At 45.7% G+C, this 19845-nt stretch overlaps 1 protein-coding gene across 4 annotated transcripts in view; it reads right to left on the reverse strand.

Moving 5' to 3' along the window:
• Nucleotides 1–7073: 7073 nt before the first annotated feature.
• Nucleotides 7074–19845, reverse strand: part of banp (BTG3 associated nuclear protein) — a 186382-nt gene continuing 173610 nt past the window's right edge. For 3 of the 4 annotated variants that reach the window (XM_084334450.1, XM_084334448.1, XM_084334449.1), the window contains exon 13: nucleotides 7074–8174. In XM_084334450.1, coding sequence (XP_084190576.1) covers nucleotides 8058–8174 — 117 coding nt within the window. In that variant the 3' untranslated portion in view covers nucleotides 7074–8057. The remainder of the gene's footprint in view (nucleotides 8175–19845) is intronic. The other variant, XM_084334451.1, reaches the window with a different exon arrangement.

Here is a 19845-nt window from a genome sequence, read left to right on the forward strand (position 1 = left end):
ACCAAGAGGTGAATTCACTTCTTTGTACCGTGTCTATGCGTCTTTTGAGGATGTGAGTGAGTTTAACCCATAGCACCGCTACTCACCCCAGCCCTTCTTGACTGCGCTTCACGATACCATCCGTTACATAATATGTATATATATATTATATATATGCTGCCGTAGTTCATCAGCAAGGTAGCATAATATTGTTGGGTGAAAAAACGTTGTCAGACGCGGCTATCAATTCGCGCTACGGCAGCATTTTTCGAGGAAGCAGCTGAATTCGGCAGAACACAGGCCCCCCTCACCACGCATTGATAGGCCTACGTGCAAATCTGTTGCACCATCTACACCAGGGGTCTCAAACTCAATTTACCTGGGGGCCGCTGGAGGTAGAGTCTGGGTGAGGCTGGGCCGCATCAAATATTATATATATATATATGATTTTTATTTTTATTTTTTTGCTAAATCAACTCTGGCTCTCTTTGTTAACTACAACAAGCAATGCTGTTTGTTATTTAAGATGAGGTTGGACTCGGCACTGACAGATGTGTTCATTGTGCTGCTTTTATAAAACCTCAAATGACGGCTTACAATATTTCATGAAAGCAAAGTGTTTTGTTTGTCTAAGATTTAAAAAGGTTTAAACTTTACAGCACTGACAAAGTTGAACAAAGTGCTGTACAAGTCCCACAACATTAAACATTTATTTTTTAACTTTGATGTCAAGTAGGGGGCCGCAAAATATCATCCAGCAGGCCGCAATTGGCCCGCAGGCCGCGAGTTTGAGACCCCTGATCTAGAACACGGGGAACATAAACATGCTCCCTTTGTGGTCATGTTTTGTACTGCTTGTCTGTCTGAGACCAAGGACCACAATGGAAATAAGTCTTGACTTTTTTTTATGTAGCATCCTTGATGTTTTCTGGAATCTTTGTATTTTTTTAAATGTCAAATCAAATCAAAACCTGCTGTCTCTAGCACTGCTAGCTGCTGTCTCTAGTGATGCTAGCTGCTGTCTCTAGCCCTGCTAGCTGCTGTCCCTAGCGCTGCTAGCTGCCGTCTCTACTCTCTAGCACTGCTAGCTACCGTCTCTAGTGATGCTACTGTAGCTGCCGTTTCTAGCCCTGCTTGCTGCTGTCTCTAGTGATGCTAGCTGCTGTCTCTAGCCCTGCTAGCTGCTGTCTCTAGTGATGCTAGCTGCTGTCTCTAGCCCTGCTAGCTGCTGTCTCTAGCCCTGCTAGCTGCTGTCTCTAGTGATGCTAGCTGCTGTCTCTAGTGATGCTAGCTGCTGTCTCTAGTGCTGCTAGCTGCCGTCTCTAGTGATGCTAGCTGCTGTCTCTAGCCCTGCTAGCTGCTGCCTCTAGCCCTGCTAGCTGCTGTCTCTAGTGATGCTAGCTGCTGTCTCTAGTGCTGCTAGCTGCCGTCTCTAGTGATGCTAGCTGCTGTCTCTAGCCCTGCTAGCTGCTGTCTCTAGTGATGCTAGCTGCCGTCTCTAGCGCTGCTAGCTGCTGTCTCTAGTGATGCTAGCTGCGGTCTCTAGCCCTGCTAGCTGCTGTCTCTAGTGATGCTAGCTGCTGTCTCTAGCCCTGCTAGCTGCCGTCTCTAGCCGTGCTAGCTGCTGTCTCTAGCCCTGCTAGCTGCTGTCTCTAGTGATGCTAGCTGCCATCTCTAGTGATGCTAGCTGCTGTCTCTAGCCCTGCTAGCTGCTGTCTCTAGTGATGCTAGCTGCTGTCTCTAGTGCTGCTAGCTGCCGTCTCTAGCGCTGCTAGCTGCTGTCTCTAGCCCTGCTAGCTGCGGTCTCTAGCCCTGCTAGCTGCCGGCTCTAACGCTGCTAGCTGCTGTCTCTAGCCCTGCTAGCTGCTGTCTCTAGTGATGCTAGCTGCCATCTCTAGTGATGCTAGCTGCGGGCTCTAGTGATGCTAGCTGCTGTCTCTAGCCCTGCTAGCTGCTGTCTCTAGTGCTGCTAGTTGCCGTCTCTAGCGCTGCTAGCTGCTGTCTCTAGTGATGCTAGCTGCTGTCTCTAGTGATGCTAGCTGCGGTCTCTAGCCCTGCTAGCTGCTGTCTCTAGCCCTATAGCTGCTGTCTCTAACGCTGCTAGCTGCTGTCTCTAGTGATGCTAGCTGCCGTCTCTAGCGCTCCTGCTAGCTGCTGTCTCTAGCCCTGCTAGCTGCTGTCTCTAGTGCTGCTAGCTGCTGTCTCTAGCCCTGCTAGCTGCTGTCTCTAGTGATGCTAGCTGCGGTCTCTAGCCCTGCTAGCTGCTGTCTCTAGCCCTGCTAGCTGCAGTCTCTAACGCTGCTAGCTGCCGTCTCTAACGCTGCTAGCTGCTGTCTCTAGTGATGCTAGCTGCCGTCTCTAGCCCTGCTAGCTGCTGTCTCTAGTGATGCTAGCTGCTGTCTCTAGTGATGCTAGCTGCTGTCTCTAGTGCTGCTAGCTGCCGTCTCTAGCACTGCTAGCTGCTGTCTCTAGTGATGCTAGCTGCGGTCTCTAGCCCTGCTAGCTGCCGGCTCTAACGCTGCTAGCTGCTGTCTCTAGCCCTGCTAGCTGCTGTCTCTAGTGATGCTAGCTGCCATCTCTAGTGATGCTAGCTGCGGGCTCTAGTGATGCTAGCTGCTGTCTCTAGCCCTGCTAGCTGCTGTCTCTAGTGCTGCTAGTTGCCGTCTCTAGCGCTGCCAGCTGCTGTCTCTAGTGATGCTAGCTGCGGTCTCTAGCCCTGCTAGCTGCTGTCTCTAGCCCTATAGCTTCCGTCTCTAACACTGCTAGCTGCTGTCTCTAGTGATGCTAGGTGCCGTCTCTAGCGCTGCTAGCTGCCCTCTCTAGTGATGCTAGCTGCGGTCTCTAGCCCTGCTAGGTGCAGTCTCTAGTGATGCTACAGTAGCTGCTGTCTCTAGCCCTGCTAGCTGCTGTCTCTAGTGCTGCTAGTTGCCGTCTCTAGCGCTGCTAGCTGCTGTCTCTAGTGATGCTAGCTGCTGTCTCTAGTGATGCTAGCTGCGGTCTCTAGCCCTGCTAGCTGCTGTCTCTAGTGCTGCTAGCTGCCGTCTCTAGTGCTGCTAGTTGCCGTCTCTAGCGCTGCTAGCTGCTGTCTCTAGTGATGCTAGCTGCTGTCTCTAGTGATGCTAGCTGCGGTCTCTAGCCCTGCTAGCTGCTGTCTCTAGCCCTATAGCTGCTGTCTCTAACGCTGCTAGCTGCTGTCTCTAGTGATGCTAGCTGCCGTCTCTAGCGCTCCTGCTAGCTGCTGTCTCTAGCCCTGCTAGCTGCTGTCTCTAGTGCTGCTAGCTGCTGTCTCTAGCCCTGCTAGCTGCTGTCTCTAGTGATGCTAGCTGCGGTCTCTAGCCCTGCTAGCTGCTGTCTCTAGCCCTGCTAGCTGCAGTCTCTAACGCTGCTAGCTGCTGTCTCTAGCCCTGCTAGCTGCCGTCTCTAACGCTGCTAGCTGCTGTCTCTAGTGATGCTAGCTGCCGTCTCTAGCCCTGCTAGCTGCTGTCTCTAGTGATGCTAGCTGCTGTCTCTAGTGCTGCTAGCTGCCGTCTCTAGCACTGCTAGCTGCTGTCTCTAGTGATGCTAGCTGCGGTCTCTAGCCCTGCTAGCTGCTGTCTCTAGCCCTGCTAGCTGCGGTCTCTAGCCCTGCTAGCTGCCGGCTCTAACGCTGCTAGCTGCTGTCTCTAGCCCTGCTAGCTGCTGTCTCTAGTGATGCTAGCTGCCATCTCTAGTGATGCTAGCTGCGGGCTCTAGTGATGCTAGCTGCTGTCTCTAGCCCTGCTAGCTGCTGTCTCTAGTGCTGCTAGTTGCCGTCTCTAGCGCTGCTAGCTGCTGTCTCTAGTGATGCTAGCTGCGAACTCTAGCCCTGCTAGCTGCTGTCTCTAGCCCTATAGCTTCCGTCTCTAACACTGCTAGCTGCTGTCTCTAGTGATGCTAGCTGCCGTCTCTAGCGCTGCTAGCTGCCCTCTCTAGTGATGCTAGCTGCGGTCTCTAGCCCTGCTAGGTGCCGTCTCTAGTGATGCTACAGTAGCTGCTGTCTCTAGCCCTGCTAGCTGCTGTCTCTAGTGCTGCTAGCTGCTGTCTCTAGTGATGCTAGCTGCTGTCTCTAGTGATGCTAGCTGCCATCTCTAGTGATGCTAGCTGCGGGCTCTAGTGATGCTAGCTGCTGTCTCTAGCCCTGCTAGCTGCTGTCTCTAGTGCTGCTAGTTGCCGTCTCTAGCGCTGCTAGCTGCTGTCTCTAGTGATGCTAGCTGCGGTCTCTAGCCCTGCTAGCTGCTGTCTCTAGCCCTGCTAGCTGCAGTCTCTAACGCTGCTAGCTGCTGTCTCTAGCCCTGCTAGCTGCCGTCTCTAACGCTGCTAGCTGCTGTCTCTAGTGATGCTAGCTGCCGTCTCTAGCCCTGCTAGCTGCTGTCTCTAGTGATGCTAGCTGCTGTCTCTAGTGCTGTTAGCTGCCGTCTCTAGCACTGCTAGCTGCTGTCTCTAGTGATGCTAGCTGCGGTCTCTAGCCCTGCTAGCTGCTGTCTCTAGCCCTGCTAGCTGCGGTCTCTAGCCCTGCTAGCTGCCGGCTCTAACGCTGCTAGCTGCTGTCTCTAGCCCTGCTAGCTGCCGTCTCTAGTGATGCTAGCTGCCATCTCTAGTGATGCTAGCTGCGGGCTCTAGTGATGCTAGCTGCTGTCTCTAGCCCTGCTAGCTGCTGTCTCTAGTGCTGCTAGTTGCCGTCTCTAGCGCTGCTAGCTGCTGTCTCTAGTGATGCTAGCTGCGGTCTCTAGCCCTGCTAGCTGCTGTCTCTAGCCCTATAGCTTCCGTCTCTAACACTGCTAGCTGCTGTCTCTAGTGATGCTAGCTGCCGTCTCTAGCGCTGCTAGCTGCCCTCTCTAGTGATGCTAGCTGCGGTCTCTAGCCCTGCTAGGTGCCGTCTCTAGTGATGCTACAGTAGCTGCTGTCTCTAGCCCTGCTAGCTGCTGTCTCTAGCCCTGCTAGCTGCTGTCTCTAGTGCTGCTAGCTGCTGTCTCTAGTGATGCTAGCTGCTGTCTCTAGCCCTGCTAGCTGCTGTCTCTAGCGCTGCTAGCTGCTGTCTCTAGTGCTGCTAGCTGCTGTCTCTAGCCCTGCTAGCTGCTGTCTCTACTGATGCTAGCTGCGGTCTCTAGCCCTGCTAGCTGCTGTCTCTAGCCCTGCTAGCTGCCGTCTCTAACGCTGCTAGCTGCTGTCTCTAGCCCTGCTAGCTGCCGTCTCTAACGCTGCTAGCTGCTGTCTCTAGTGATGCTAGCTGCCGTCTCTAGCGCTGCTAGCTGCTGTCTAGCGCTGGTAGCTGCCATCTCTAGCGCTGTCTCTAGAGGGTACACTCAGAATCAGAAAGGTCTTTATTGCCAAGAATACTCGTCACATAGAAGGAATTTGCAGGATCATCCCTATGTTCCCCGGGTCCCATGTTCCCCGCTTGATTGATTGAAAAGTTTATAAATTTTTATTATTTTATTAATTATTAATGTCCGCCTTGTTTTGAACTGGTTAAGCTTAGGCCCTCTTTCGAAGTTGGTTAAGGTTGGTGGGCTGGTGGTCTAAAATGTTCAATCAATCAATCAATCAATCAAGCGGGGAACATAGGACCCGGGGAACATAGACATGCTCCCGAATTTGCTATGGACGTTACTGGTGCAACATTAGCGGACAGACATTAACACAGATAATACAAATACAAGTGGTGGAGTAAAATAAAATGAAATATGAGCTAAGTTACGATAGAATAGAATATATTTATGAAATAAAATATAGGCCAGGGCTGTACAACTGTATATACAGGGTTGAATAAAATTATATGGGACATAAACTAAATTAAATATAGCACAATAGATATAGTACAATTATAAGTAAAAATAAAATAGGAATAGGCCAGGGCTGTGCAACTGGGCAGATGTTGTCAATTATACAATTATATACACTAATTAGAATGAAGTAACAATACAGTGGGCAAGTATATAGACCAGTGGGGTGTGTTAATGTAACACAGTGGGGGGGGGGGGGGGGGGGGGGGGGCAGTGAGGGTCCCGAGCCTTGTTGATGAGTCTCCCTGCTGTTTCCAGGAACCGGTAATATGACTGTTGATAGAAATGCTCCTCCTCCTCCTGTAGTGCTGGAGCACAAACCAACATGACAGCCAAAATACAAAAACAGTGAAATAAAACTGAAAAAGCCTCAAATACCTCTCCCTGATGGACCACCAATGTGATGGGTTAGAGAAAAAAAAAAAGGCTTGAATGACATTTTATTAAACAACAACCAAAACACTTACAACTACGTGAACACAAAACCAGGTATCCTCCTCCGACCACACAAAGCCAAATCCTCCCCCCTCTAACTGAAATGAACCGAAAAAACAATCTCCTGGCTCGATCCCGAGCCAACGGCGCACACCTGGGAGACCACCTCATTATGTCACATCTTCGTCGGGAGCCCCTCGTCTCACCAAGTAGCCGACGACCAGCTGACGAGATGGATGGCTCTCTGTTGGCTCCTCCAGTCTCATTTATCTCTTCCTCGCTGCCTCAAGAGGAATCCATCATTAGCGCTGCGTCGTTCCATCACTTGAACACATACACACATGTTCTCCGTCCATTCGACAGAATCACACACACACACGCATATGCTCTGCATCATGCTGCTCGTTAAAGGGAGTGAGATATGGGGGCAGAAATGGAAATGGCCTTTTGTGTTGACGTGACGACTATTCCGTGCAATATGTTCTTTATGAGAGTGCGTGTTGATCGGTAGACAACACAGTAGCTTGGGTTTGGAAGGTTGTTTGAAGGCCTGGTAATAAGTGCCCCTGCCACAAAGGCCTGGTAATAAGTACCTCTGCCACAATGGAAGGAAACACTCGGCTAACCATGAAACACAACCTCAAAAACCCACTGTCTCATATCCAGCCGTTTCAAAGACATCTTCTGAGTCGTTGTTCCTGACGGGGGAGGGGTTCGATCCTGAAGTCTTGAAACTGACCAGTGTTTATGCAGAGGCAGAGAAAATACAGTACCAGAGCAGAAGAAAAACACTTTTATGGCGACCACAAAATATTTTATTCACATGAATGTATCATTCACATAGACACAGAATGGGGGGGGGGGGGGTAAACAAATAAAGGCTCTCTCTGTATCCTACGAGTCATTTTCTTTTTCTACTGCCTTACCATCGGGGGACCATTTCCTACGCTTCATGGTCTTCTACCTCCCAACAAAAAGCTCCACGAAAACTTCAGCATGTTACAATTAGATAAATGAAACAAAACCAACAAAAAGCTATGCGGGTGAAAAGAACCCGATATGAAAACAAGCATAACGTGAAGGAAGGCGGGGTGCATGACCAGGAGAGGAAGGTTCGATTTACAAAGAAACACAGACGAGTGACGGGAAGCCAAGTTAATCTCAATAGCTGCCTTCAGCTAAAGTCTGCTCTGTCCACTGCAGTCCAGCACGAAGGAAACAAAAAGGACCAGAAAAGGCGCACACGGGTCATTTGCTCCAGGTGGGCTTTCAGGTTGTTGATGCGAGGGTTAGCCAAGCAGCTCAACTCCCGATGACTCTACTCTTTTTTTCTCTCCAAAACTTGATGTAAACAAGCGTTCCTGTGCTGATGAGGTGACAGGGTGACGGTCTGCCTAAGCAACGTCCTCCGCGGCCAGGGGTTTAATCCCCCTGTATACGTTGTGGTGGTGGACCACCTCTTCCTGTTCATGAGAACCCCCCCCTGAAGAACCACTGTTGATTCTGGAGCATCCTGGTCTCTCTCTCTTATTTTTTATTCTCTGTGAAACATTTCCACATTGTTAAGAGTCGGTTGGCAATGAACTGTTTCGAGTGTTTTGTGGCGAGGGGTCGGGGGGGCAAATACAGAGAAATGTCACTCCGCTCAATTTGATCGATGACTTCCTGTGTTTGTTTGAATAAAGTCATATTTATGCGATTGCTGGCTGGATCTCGTAGTCTGATACTCGTATTTCTGGACCTCCGCGGTTCTGTCCTTTCTTGTTTAGCCATGCTGCCGGGCGGGTGGTGGTGGTGGTGGGGGGGCTTTCAGGGCTGAACTGGGGCCGGACAAGGGGGCTCTCAGGTAGCGATGGAGGTGACTATCTGTACCACCTCCCCGTTCTCCCCCTGGATGGCTCCCTGAATGGCTTCCTCCACCTTCAGGTCCGCATGCATGGCCGAGGTCAGCTCCGTCGCCTGGGAGATGTCACACAGGAGTAGGGGGGACAGGAGGAAGAGAGGGGGGACAGGAAAGGGAAAAGAGATGAGTATAAAAAAAAAAAAAACCCAAGACCAGCCAGGCTTGTGACCTGGACGCCTCGTCCTTTACGCAGCTGCAAAGCAAAGCTGCTGCATACAGCTCAGAATTGACACAATCATAAATAGCCCAACATAATAATAATAATAATAATAATAATAATAATAATAATAATAATAATAATAATAATAATAATAATAATAATAATAATAATAATAATAATAATAATAATAATAGATAAGTAGACTTATAAAAGATACGATAATAAATAAAAAAAGGTAAGAAAAGAAAAATGAACAAAAAGACAAATGTAAATACAAACATAAGCTTCCTTGTATAGCATTATGTAGAGTACCAGTCAAAGGTTTGGACACACCTTCTCATTCAGTTCAATGAGAAGGTGCGTCCAAACTTTTGACTGGTACTGTATATGTGTATGGATATATAAGTGTATGAATACACCAGTATCTCTATCAAATGTAACAGTATGTACAGAGTTATAGTAACAGCGATACACAGAGCTATGTAACAGAATTAAATACATGCGTGTAAAGACATATATTCATAGCTTGGGGTAAAAAAAAAATAAACGCTTTATGTACAAAACAGATGTGCAAGGCCACAGATAGAAATATACATATACAAAACTATAATGCTGAATAAGTTTGAATTGTGTGCAAGAGTAGCAGTGACCAGTGCAGAAATAACTGCACGTGATGCTGTGTGTGTGTGTATGTGCGTGCGTCTGTGAGTGATGAAGTGCGAGCTGAAGACTAGCACCTCAGCTGGCTAAGGTCACGGTCGTTGCCTCATATGTTATTGTAGAGACATATGGAAGTTGGTACAAAAAGAGCATCTGAAGCGTTCCCCGGCTTCTTTGGCATGTCTTGGGGGGATACGCATGCCACGCAAAGTTGTTGAAACGGTTCTAAACATCTCAAAGTTTCAACGAAGTCTTTCTGTTTACTGGCCGCTGCCACGATAAATCAAATGCGACCTTGAGTGAAAATAACAATTTCTTTATGTTCTCACCGAGATGTCATCCCCCAGTAAACAAGACGGACTCCTCCTTTGAAATTTGGAGAAGATGGGACCATTTCAGCAACTTCGGGGTAACATTTCCCGGGGGACATATCGTCACACGGAAGATCTAGAGTTCATTTCAGTTTATGTTAATTTGCCCGGCTGTGATATGAAGCGAACAAAGCGTAACTGTGCGTATACAGCCGGGAACTAGCAAGTCCCCCAGCTGCAAAACACTGATGTTAACATTACAGTATAAATATAAATAGAATATAAATACTTTATTTATCCAGAGGGAAATTCAGCACTATAGATCGCGCACAGTAAACCAGGGGTCACCAACATGGCCCGCAAGGACCACATGAGTCACCCGCGGCAAGCCTTGTGTTTCTTCATTTCTCCATCACCGCTAATCCGCCCCTCAATTAATATCACAGCGGGGGCGCATAATAACAATGCGTTGGGAACTTGTGTCCCACGACGAGATCTACCCCCGTGAATATTATTGCACGGATCGGAATACGGGTAAGCGAAATCAGCAAGATTGTTCCATGTCGCGCCCCGACCTTTTCGCTGATGGAAGTGCATTGGGAAGTCGTGCCCCCCGCCGAGATCTACCACCGGGAGAAATCTTGCGTCGACCCGCGCACAGGTGCACGTGGGAGCTTGCGCAAAATCACCCAAATCTTTCCACATTGTGCAAGTCGCGCAACTTTGCTCTCGTCTCACTGATGCAAGACTCACTCAGAGTTGCTGTGTCAGGTTACACACCAGATTACAATACACTGGTGAACAGCATGCAATGCCAGTCTTCCCACTAACAAAGAAACCAGATGTTGTCAGTGGCAACATGGCAGTGCCATGGCAAAGTTGAATACAATATAAAAAAAAAATGTTCAATTCAAAAGTGTGTTCATGAAATGTAACAGATATAAAAAAAAATTAAATGCAGCAGTTTTGGCCATTTGTTCAAAATGTGATAAGATTTATAAAAAAATATGAAAGTAGATTTTTCTTAAACATTACATAATTATAAACATTACATTACACATGGTGCAACATAGTTCATGATTTGTTAAAAGGGTTTGTCAGTGGCTTGTGAAAATGGGACATCTTTCCTACTAAATGTTGTAGAAGTAATCTTCTGAAAATGTAAACAATTCCTGAGATAAATAGCAATAAAGTGTTGATATGATCCGTTTCCCACCTTGTTCAGTCATTGTTGATAATTATAGTGAATCATTAAGGTGATCAGTGTCTTCACAAACATGAGTATCATTTATCATTTATAATAATATATAACTAAAGTCAAACTGAGCAAATTTGTTATTTCAGAAGAGTGTATCAAACTGGTAGCCCTTTGTATGACTCAGTACCCATGAAGTAGCTCTCAGTTTAAAAAAGGTTGGTGACCCCTGCAGTAAACATTTGGGTATTCAAAAACAAAAGTCATGAATAAGAATAAAAATAAGAATAAAGAATAAAATACGGTCCAGGATATACATTCGGATATGTATGCTAGCTAAACACTGATGTTAACATTACAGCTAATGCTAGCTAAACACAGAATTCTACCAAGCATTAGCTCAATGTGTGCTCACTGTGTTGTACTGAAGGGTAGACTAGGAGCACTGGATGGCGACAAGGTAGGAAAGCTAATGCTAACATTACTGTAATGGCATTTTTCCACTGCATGGTACCTACTCGACTCTACCATTTTCGGTTTTCCATTGCCAAAATTCGCAGATGGTACTTTTTCTAGTACCTGCTTTGTCAAGGTTCCAAGTGGGTAGAACGGGTACCAAAAAGTGACCTGAAACACTGATTGGTCAGAAGAGAGAATCATCACTACGTCCTCATTGCGCTACACGGGGGGCGTCCTGCACAAAAACACAAGCCTGCCATCTTTAAATAGCCTTGTGAATACTAAACATTAGCATTCATTATTTGTTTGCAGCGAGAACAAAGTGCAATAAACAAAAAAAACATAAATTCACAGTGTATTCTGCCTCAACTTCCACTGCTATGCTGATGACACCCAGATTTACATCACCACACAATCCCCCCACAGCCCTCCCCTCAGTCACATTGAATCCTGCATCACGGAACTACAAACCTGGATGACCCATAACCTCCTCAAATTAAATAGCGACAAGACAGAACTTTTCATCATCTGCACCAACACCACCCTCACCAGATCCGGACCCATCACACTCACCATCAATGACTCCACCATCACCCCCGCCCCCCTAGTCCGCAACCTCGGTGTCATCCTCGACCCCACCCTCTCATTTGACCCCCATGTCCGCTCCATTGTCAAAACTTCATATTTTCACCTCCGCAACATTGCCAAAATCTGTCACTGCCTCTCCCCCCCTGCTGCTGAATCCCTCATACACGCCTTCATCTCCTCCCGCCTGGACTACTGTAACTCCCTCCTCACTGGCATCACCTCCCGCTCCCTCCATAAACTGCAGATGGTCCAAAACTCAGCCGCCCGCCTCCTCACTAACACCCGATCCCCGCGAACACATCACTCCTGTCCTCCACTCCCTCCACTGGCTCCCGATCAAGGAACGCATTAACTTCAAAACACTACTCCTCACCTTCAAAGCCCTCGATAGCCTGGCCCCCCCCTACCTGACTGACCTCCTTCTCCCCTACCGCCCCACCCGTTCCCTCCGGTCCTCTTCCACTCTTTCCCTCACTGTCCCGTCATCCAAACTCAAAAGTTTTGGTGTCTGGGCATTCTCACGAGCTGCACCCCGACTCTGGAACTCCCTCCCTCCCTCAGACCATCAGAGACTCTCCCTCACTCTCCACCTTCAAATCCAGACTCAAAACCTACCTGTTCTCCCAAGCATTCAACCTTCCTTACCCATAACCACCCTCCTCCAACTCGCCACCATTTCCCCCTGCCCCACGTTCTCTCCTCTCCTGCTCCCCCCCCACCCCCCTTGGTTTTCCCTTACTCTCCTCCCAACTGTCTCCCCTACTCACTCCCGTATTTGTTATCCGTTACTCGTGGTTTTATGTTCCTGTGTATTTCTTATTGTCCTCCGTTTCCCTGTGGTGCTATGTTTCTTTGTTTTCTTTGTTTCTTTTTTGCCTATTGTCAGCGACTTTGGGTCTTTGAAAAGCACTATACAAAATAAATGAATTATTATTATTATTTATTTATTGATGAAACAAAACCAACAGCAACACAATTTACCACCAAGAACAAAGAGTTTAGTAGGACTGTACCGAATGTCATTATTTTTTTTTATTTTTTTTTAACATTCAAAGCTTCTATTGAAGTTTTCGAATGAAGCTTCGAATGTCTGTCGTCATATTTTATGACGTAATCATAAAAGAAAATTATAATAAAAAAAATTCTCAAAAAATCCTCAATTTGAATAAAGTGATGAATCTGATTAAATGATTACATTTTTGTATTAAATCAACTTTCTTTAATGAAATTAACTCGTCAGTTTCGTCAACATAAATAATCCAATAAGGGCACGGTTGGTACGAAAGTAATGGTGACGTCTTGATGGATTGCCGAGCGCCAAGCGGATGCAGATAGGCTACATTTATACATGATAAATGTTTTATACCGTAATTTTCGCACTATAAGCCGCACCTGAATATAAGCCGCAGCAGCTAAATAGAATGATGTGTACATATATAAGCCGCACTGGACTATAAGCCGCAGGTGTTTTAATGTTTTTTTTATTTATTTTTTTATGTTTTCCCCCGCCTCCTTTTTCCGATTGTTCTCCCATCCCACTGTTAGTCGTTATGCCAATTCCCAACCCCCTTCCTGGTTGTTGCGCACCCCCCCCACCCCCTACTGTTGGTCCGAGAGGCCGGAGACTGTCACATGTTTTCCTCCGACACATGTGCAGCCAGCCGGCAGCCAGCCTGGCAGCGCAGATTCTCACCGGGAGAGTGTAACGTGTGGAAGGTCACACTACCTTTTTCCAGATCCTACCCTCGCTGTGCAGGCGCCCCGACCGAACTGTAGGGGTCGCTGTCCACAACGCCCAGGACCCACCCGCGGCTTCCCTCCCCCTAACTCAGCCAAACGAGTTAGTATAGCGATCAGCCCAAGCCAAGGCAATGCTAACTCTCCGGGAGTCGAGACCGCAGCCTCTTGCATTGGTGACGAGCACAATCTCCGCTACGCCACCTGACCGCCCGTGTTTGAATGTTTAATTACCATATGTAAGGGTTTGTGCACAGAGGGGATTGTCGGGAAAGAGATGGCTGTTTGAGGAAGCTCCCATTTATTAACTTGCAGCAGCTGTGTGCCTGTGAGAGAAGAGCGAGTGAGAGTTAAAGATGGTGGACTGTAACCTGTAAAATCCATAGATTTAGGAGGTCCCCTAGTGGCCGTTAGCTGTAAAAATCCATAGATTAGCCGCATCGTTATATAAGCCGCAGGGTCGAAAAATGGGGGGGAAAGGCGCGGCTTATAGTCCGAAAATTACGGTACTATAATAGTATAATACTATAATCTTTATCTGCAACTGTGAAGAAAAACCCCATTGGTTTAAACAGAATGAATACACACATAAAAAAAAAAAAAAATATATATATATATATATATATATATATATATATATATACATATTCGAATGTTGATTTAGAATTCGAATGTCAGCGTTATAAATGAAGCTTCGAAGCTTCAAACTAGTCGGTACAGCCCTAAAGTTTAGTCTCACAAAAAGATCGCAAATTTTGTTAGCTTATGTGCTTATGTGACTGGGATTGCCTATTATAACCGTTAGCATTGCGGCTAGCATACATTAGCTAATAAGGCACTGGTTTCATAGCTAGCTTCGATATGCGTGTGTTTGTGTGTCGCGTTGAAGGTGACGTCACTGCGCCCTATGACGACGGGTACTACCTGCAATGGAAAACAAACGAAATACCAGGTATCAATAGCGAGTAGAGTCGAGTCGAGTAAGTACCATGCAGTGGAAAAGCAGCATAAGAGAGCGGATGAGAGAACATCACTCAACACTTACGTTAACGTTACTGTAAGAGAGCGGATGAGAGAACATCACTCAACACTTACGCTAACGTTACTGTAAGAGAGCGGATGAGAGAACATCACTCAACACTTACGCTAACGTTACTGTAAGAGAGCGGATGAGAGAACATCACTCAACACTTACGCTAACGTTACTGTAAGAGAGCGGATGAGAGCACATCACTCAACACTTACGTTAACGTTACTGTAAGAGAGCGGATGAGAGAACATCACTCAACACTTACGCTAACGTTACTGTAAGAGAGCGGATGAGAGCACATCACGCAACACTTACGTTAACGTTACTGTAAGAGAGCGGATGAGAGCACATCACTCAACACTTACGTTAACGTTACTGTAAGAGAGCGGATGAGAGAACATCACTCAACACTTACGCTAATGTTACTGTAAGAGAGCGGATGAGAGCACATCACTCAACACTTACGCTAACGTTACTGTAAGAGAGCGGATGAGAGCACATCACTCAACACTTACGTTAACGTTACTGTAAGAGAGCGGATGAGAGCACATCACTCAACACTTACGTTAACGTTACTGTAAGAAAGCGGATGAGAGCACATCACTCAACACTTACGCTAACGTTACTGTAAGAGAGCGGATGAGAGCACATCACTCAACACTTACGCTAACGTTACTGTAAGAGAGCGGATGAGAGCACATCACTCAACACTTACGTTAACGTTACTGTAAGAAAGCGGATGAGAGCACATCACTCAACATGTTACCACATCAACTTTCTCCCAGAGTGTTGTTGCCAAAATCTGTATCTCCAAGTGTCAACAAAATCGTAATTTCTTCTGTCTTGCTCAAGAGAACATTGTGGAAATGTATTTATTTTCCCCACAGGACAAGTCTCTTGAGATGTAAAATAAGATTATTTAGATTATGTGCTTAAAACAAGTAAAATAATCTGCAAGCTAATTTGTCTTGAAATAAGTAAAAATATCTAGGGTTCTCTCTCCTGGTTGGATAAAGTGAGAACAGGATACCAGAAAATTTATTTTCTGTTTACTGCAGAGTGAGGGACTGGGAGAGACATGTTACTGACCAAACACTCTATATCAGTGATGGCTGTCAGAATGCAGAGCTATTTAACCCTTATTTTAAGAAAAAAATACTACTTACAGCACCTTTAACCGTTAGCGCTGGGTCTCAATGAAACCATCATACAACACCACTCTCAGGAATAACTTGACCAATGCAGCTTTAAGGCACATTGCTTGGAAGCAACCCAGAGTTGCCAACAGATACATATTACATATAAACACTAATCATACCATCATACAACACACACTAATCTCATGGCTTGTGTCACTCTGTCCAGGCAGCTTTAAACATGTTGCTTGAAAACAACCCAGAATAGGGACATACCAGAACTTGATAAAGAAGCTGAAAGAATTAGAGAAAGAACACCAAAGCTCAAAGAACCAGAAGACACTTAGAGAGGTTAAGGAAGTTAGAGGACAGATAAACAGGGAGCTGCTGTCAGAAATAGAGAAGAAAGCTAGATACATGAAACAGACATACTATGAAGGGGGACCGAGGGCGACCAGACTGTTTTTGTTAGCTAGACGAATTAGGACGCAACAAAAAATAAACACAATACATACAATAAGGGACACAAACACAAACAAAATACTGAGAGAACCAGCGGAAATAGAGAAGGCATTTGAAGAATATTATAGGAAACTATACACACAACCGATAGTGGCAGGGGAGGAGGAGATAGAAACATTTTTAGAAAAATTGGATTTACCATCAATAGGGAAGGAACAGAATGGAATATTAAATGCAGAAATCACAGAACAAGAAGTGGGGAATGCGATCAGTAGGGCAAAGAGTAGTAAGTCACCGGGTAGTGACGGATTCCCCTCGGAATTCTACAAAACATTTAGGCAGGAACTGAGCCCCATGTTAGAAGCAGCATTCAGACACACAATGGGAAAAGGCACAATGCCACCTTCATGGAAAGAGGCCATAATTACTACAATTCCAAAAGGGAAAGATAGAGAACTGTGTAGTAGTTTCAGACCTGTGTCCATACTTAATGTAGATTACAAGATGTGTTGTGAAGGGCCAGATTAAACCGAATATATATATTTATTTATATATATATATTTAATTGTATTTGTATATTCTCTAATATTCCCTGATATCCCTTGTATATTCCTTGTACAATATGCATTGAATATCCATTCTGGCCTACTGAACATCCCATAATAGTCTCCATTCTACTATTGGTCGAGACCTTGGTGCCAGGTTGCCATACCCCCCAGACCCAGTTCAAACGTACCGCTCAACATGTACGAACAAGTCCTAGTTCCGCGTAGGAATCTGGCTACCGCACCACTAATGGTACTATTTGTTCATAGTGCGTATATATACTGCGCTACTAAAGTAGGACTTTCCTTTTTAGTCCAGTTTCTTACCCTCCAATAGAGTGACAGACGTAAAGCCTCCCCGCGACGCCACGTGTGGGAGTAAGGCCAAGTTCGGCCTACCATCGGTATTGAGACATCGTGTATATTAATATTTGAATAGTCATATTTGGCACTATATCGTCGAGTTGGACGTAGTCTATTAAGCTAATAATAGTCTATTCATATGTAGTGCTTCGTGCGGTGAGAATACTATCGTAGTCAGCACCCCCATCGTTTCGGGTAGAACTGGCTGCTTATCCAGGGTGGCCGACCCCATGTGAGGCTGCACCCGAGGAGCCCCAGAGCCGACGAGCGAGTGGACCTGCATACCGGATTATTCTACCGACGACAGCCCGCCTTCCCAGGCACGGATTATGCTTTGTATACAGTGATTATTCTATGGATAAAGACCAACACTGCCGTGTGTTGGAAACCCCCCCCCCCGGAGAGGACGACAGGTGAGGAGACGCTCTACACGACGAGGTCACTTCACGTCTCTCCATCGTGGACCGGAGGAAGCCGGCCCACAGAGAGTCCAACTGCTTTCATCTGTGGATCGAGGATCGCTGAGGCACCGAGCCGCACAACCGTGGGTTCTCCCAGGATACCCTCGGCCAGACGGATACAGCCAGACTCTACCCCCCCCCCCCTTCTCCAGTTGTCTTACAAGCGACCGGAATCCCCCCCTAGTGTATCCAGTTCTATAATCATTAAAGTATCATTGCTATTATTCCTTAAATATTCCAGGTTGTATATTTACCGCCTGCGCCACCAGAGATTGGACGTTCTCTATTGATATACCAACGAATACTCATTTGCCATAAAAGTGCATCCTATTTCAAATCATAAATGTAATTAAGTGATTGCTCTACATACCTTTTGCTATGTATTAATTATTATTAAACGCAGACTTTCGACTTGGTACATTTGTGTTGGATCGTTTCATCTACGTGGGAGTGTTTACCATAATTATTTATGCCTAGTACTGGGTGGCCAGAGTCTAAAGTACAAGAGGTAGTGGTAGTAAGTATCATATCTAACAATACAGTCAGGGAATTGTACCCCTCAGTTACAAGATGTATACATCAATAATATCCAAAAGATTTGAGACATTTATGACAGATATAATAGACGAAGACCAGACTGGATTCATTAAAGGAAGGCAGACACAGGATAACATAAGGAAGACAGTGCAGATAGTAGAGGAGATACAAAAGGAAGGAGGAAGTGCAGTATTAGTTAGCCTAGATGCAGAAAAAGCCTTCGATTTGGATTAGACAAAAACGCTTAGGGCATTATATCAAGAACCGACGGCTAGGATTAAGGTGAATGGTAGTCTGAAGGACCGGATTAAACTAGAGAGCTACCAGACAGGGTTGTTGTCGTTCGCCAACACTCTTCGATGTATTCATCGAACCACTGGCCCAACTAATTAGACAGACCAAAGACATCAAAGGGGTGGAGATAAGGGGGACGGAACATAAATTGGGATTATTCGCAGATGACGTGATAGTATATATGAGACAACCAGACACAAGCTTCCCGACACTGATGGATCTGCTGACAGAATATGGATATTACTCAGGGTATAGACTTAATGTGACGAAGACACAGACATTAGCACTGAACTACACACCAACGATAGAGATCAAAGAAAAATACAAAATCAAATGGGACATGGACAGGATCAAGCACCTAGGGGTGAACATCACAAGAGGGGTGGAGGGGCTATACGATGCAAACTATACACAGATAAATCAGAAAATCAAGAGAGATCTAGAAAGATGGACGGTGATGCCCCTAGATTTCAGTTCAAGGATCGAAATCATTAAGATGAACATATTACCAAGGTTACTATACCTATTTCAATCCCTACCTATATTAATACCACAAAAACAATTTAGGGAATGGGATAGACAGATATCAAGATTCATTTGGGGGGGGAAAAGGCCAAGGATCAGATATGTGACTCTACAATTACCAAAGGAGAAAGGAGGGATGGCAGTACCCAGTTTAGAAAGCTATTACTATGCAGCACAGCTTAGAACAGTAGCATGCTGGTGCAATGTGAACTATGAGGCCAAATGGAAAGATATAGAAACCAAAAGAGAGGGATTCAAAGTGCAGGCACTGATAGGAGATAGGGAGCTGTTCAGAAGACAGGAACAACTACTAGATCCAATTACCAGATTCACTATAAACATATGGAACACAATAGTAAAGAAATACAAGCTAGAAAAAGAATCTAAGATACTGAGATGGATAGCACACGACAACAAATTCAGACCAGGGATAGAAGACCATGGGTTCAAGAGGTGGGAACGGGGGGTATAACAGCAATGTGCACGATGACAGAAGGAGGGGAGATGCAGACTCTACAGAAATTGAAAGAAAGATACGGACTAGAGAATAGGGACCACTTTAGATATTTACAGATTAGGGACTACTATAACAAGGAAATAAAGCAAGATAGAGACAAAGAACAGAATGGGGTAATTAAGATAATGGTAAATTCATAGGAAGGACGGAAGGGGAGGGTGATATCAGCACTACAGTATATCAGGCAATAATGGACAGTAAGGGAAATACAACATTGTATGTGAAAGAAAAGTGGGAAAGAGAGTTGGAAATAGAGATAACAGAGTGGTATGACACATGTAAGACACAACAAACAACCACAGGATCAAGGATATGGAGGGAGTTTGGGTGGAAAAATATAATTAGATACTTTATAACACCAGAAATACAGGGCAATTACACACCAGCAAAGAAAACATGTTGGAGGGAGTGTGGACAGGAATGGGCGAACCATACACATATTCTGGGGATGTCAGAAGATAAGGCACTACTGGGAAGAGATAGGAGGGATAATAAATGAAATAATAGGATACGAAATACCCCAGGGAGGCCAAGTGTTGTATTTGGGGAATCTGTCACAGGAAGGAATCCAAGGGGAAGACAAATATTTGATTAAGATATTGATAGTGGCAGCCAAGAAAGCTTTAACTAAACTGTGGTACAAGGTAGAAGTGCCGACAAAGGATCAATGGATAGAGTTGGTAGAGGGGATACAGGAAATGGAGAGAATCACACATCTGCTGAGGCTGCAAGAAGAAAAGTTTGAAT

The sequence above is a fragment of the Notolepis coatsorum genome (assembly GCF_963971535.1).
Source record: "Notolepis coatsorum genome assembly, chromosome: 18".
Taxonomy (NCBI): Eukaryota; Metazoa; Chordata; class Actinopteri; order Aulopiformes; family Paralepididae; genus Notolepis; species Notolepis coatsorum.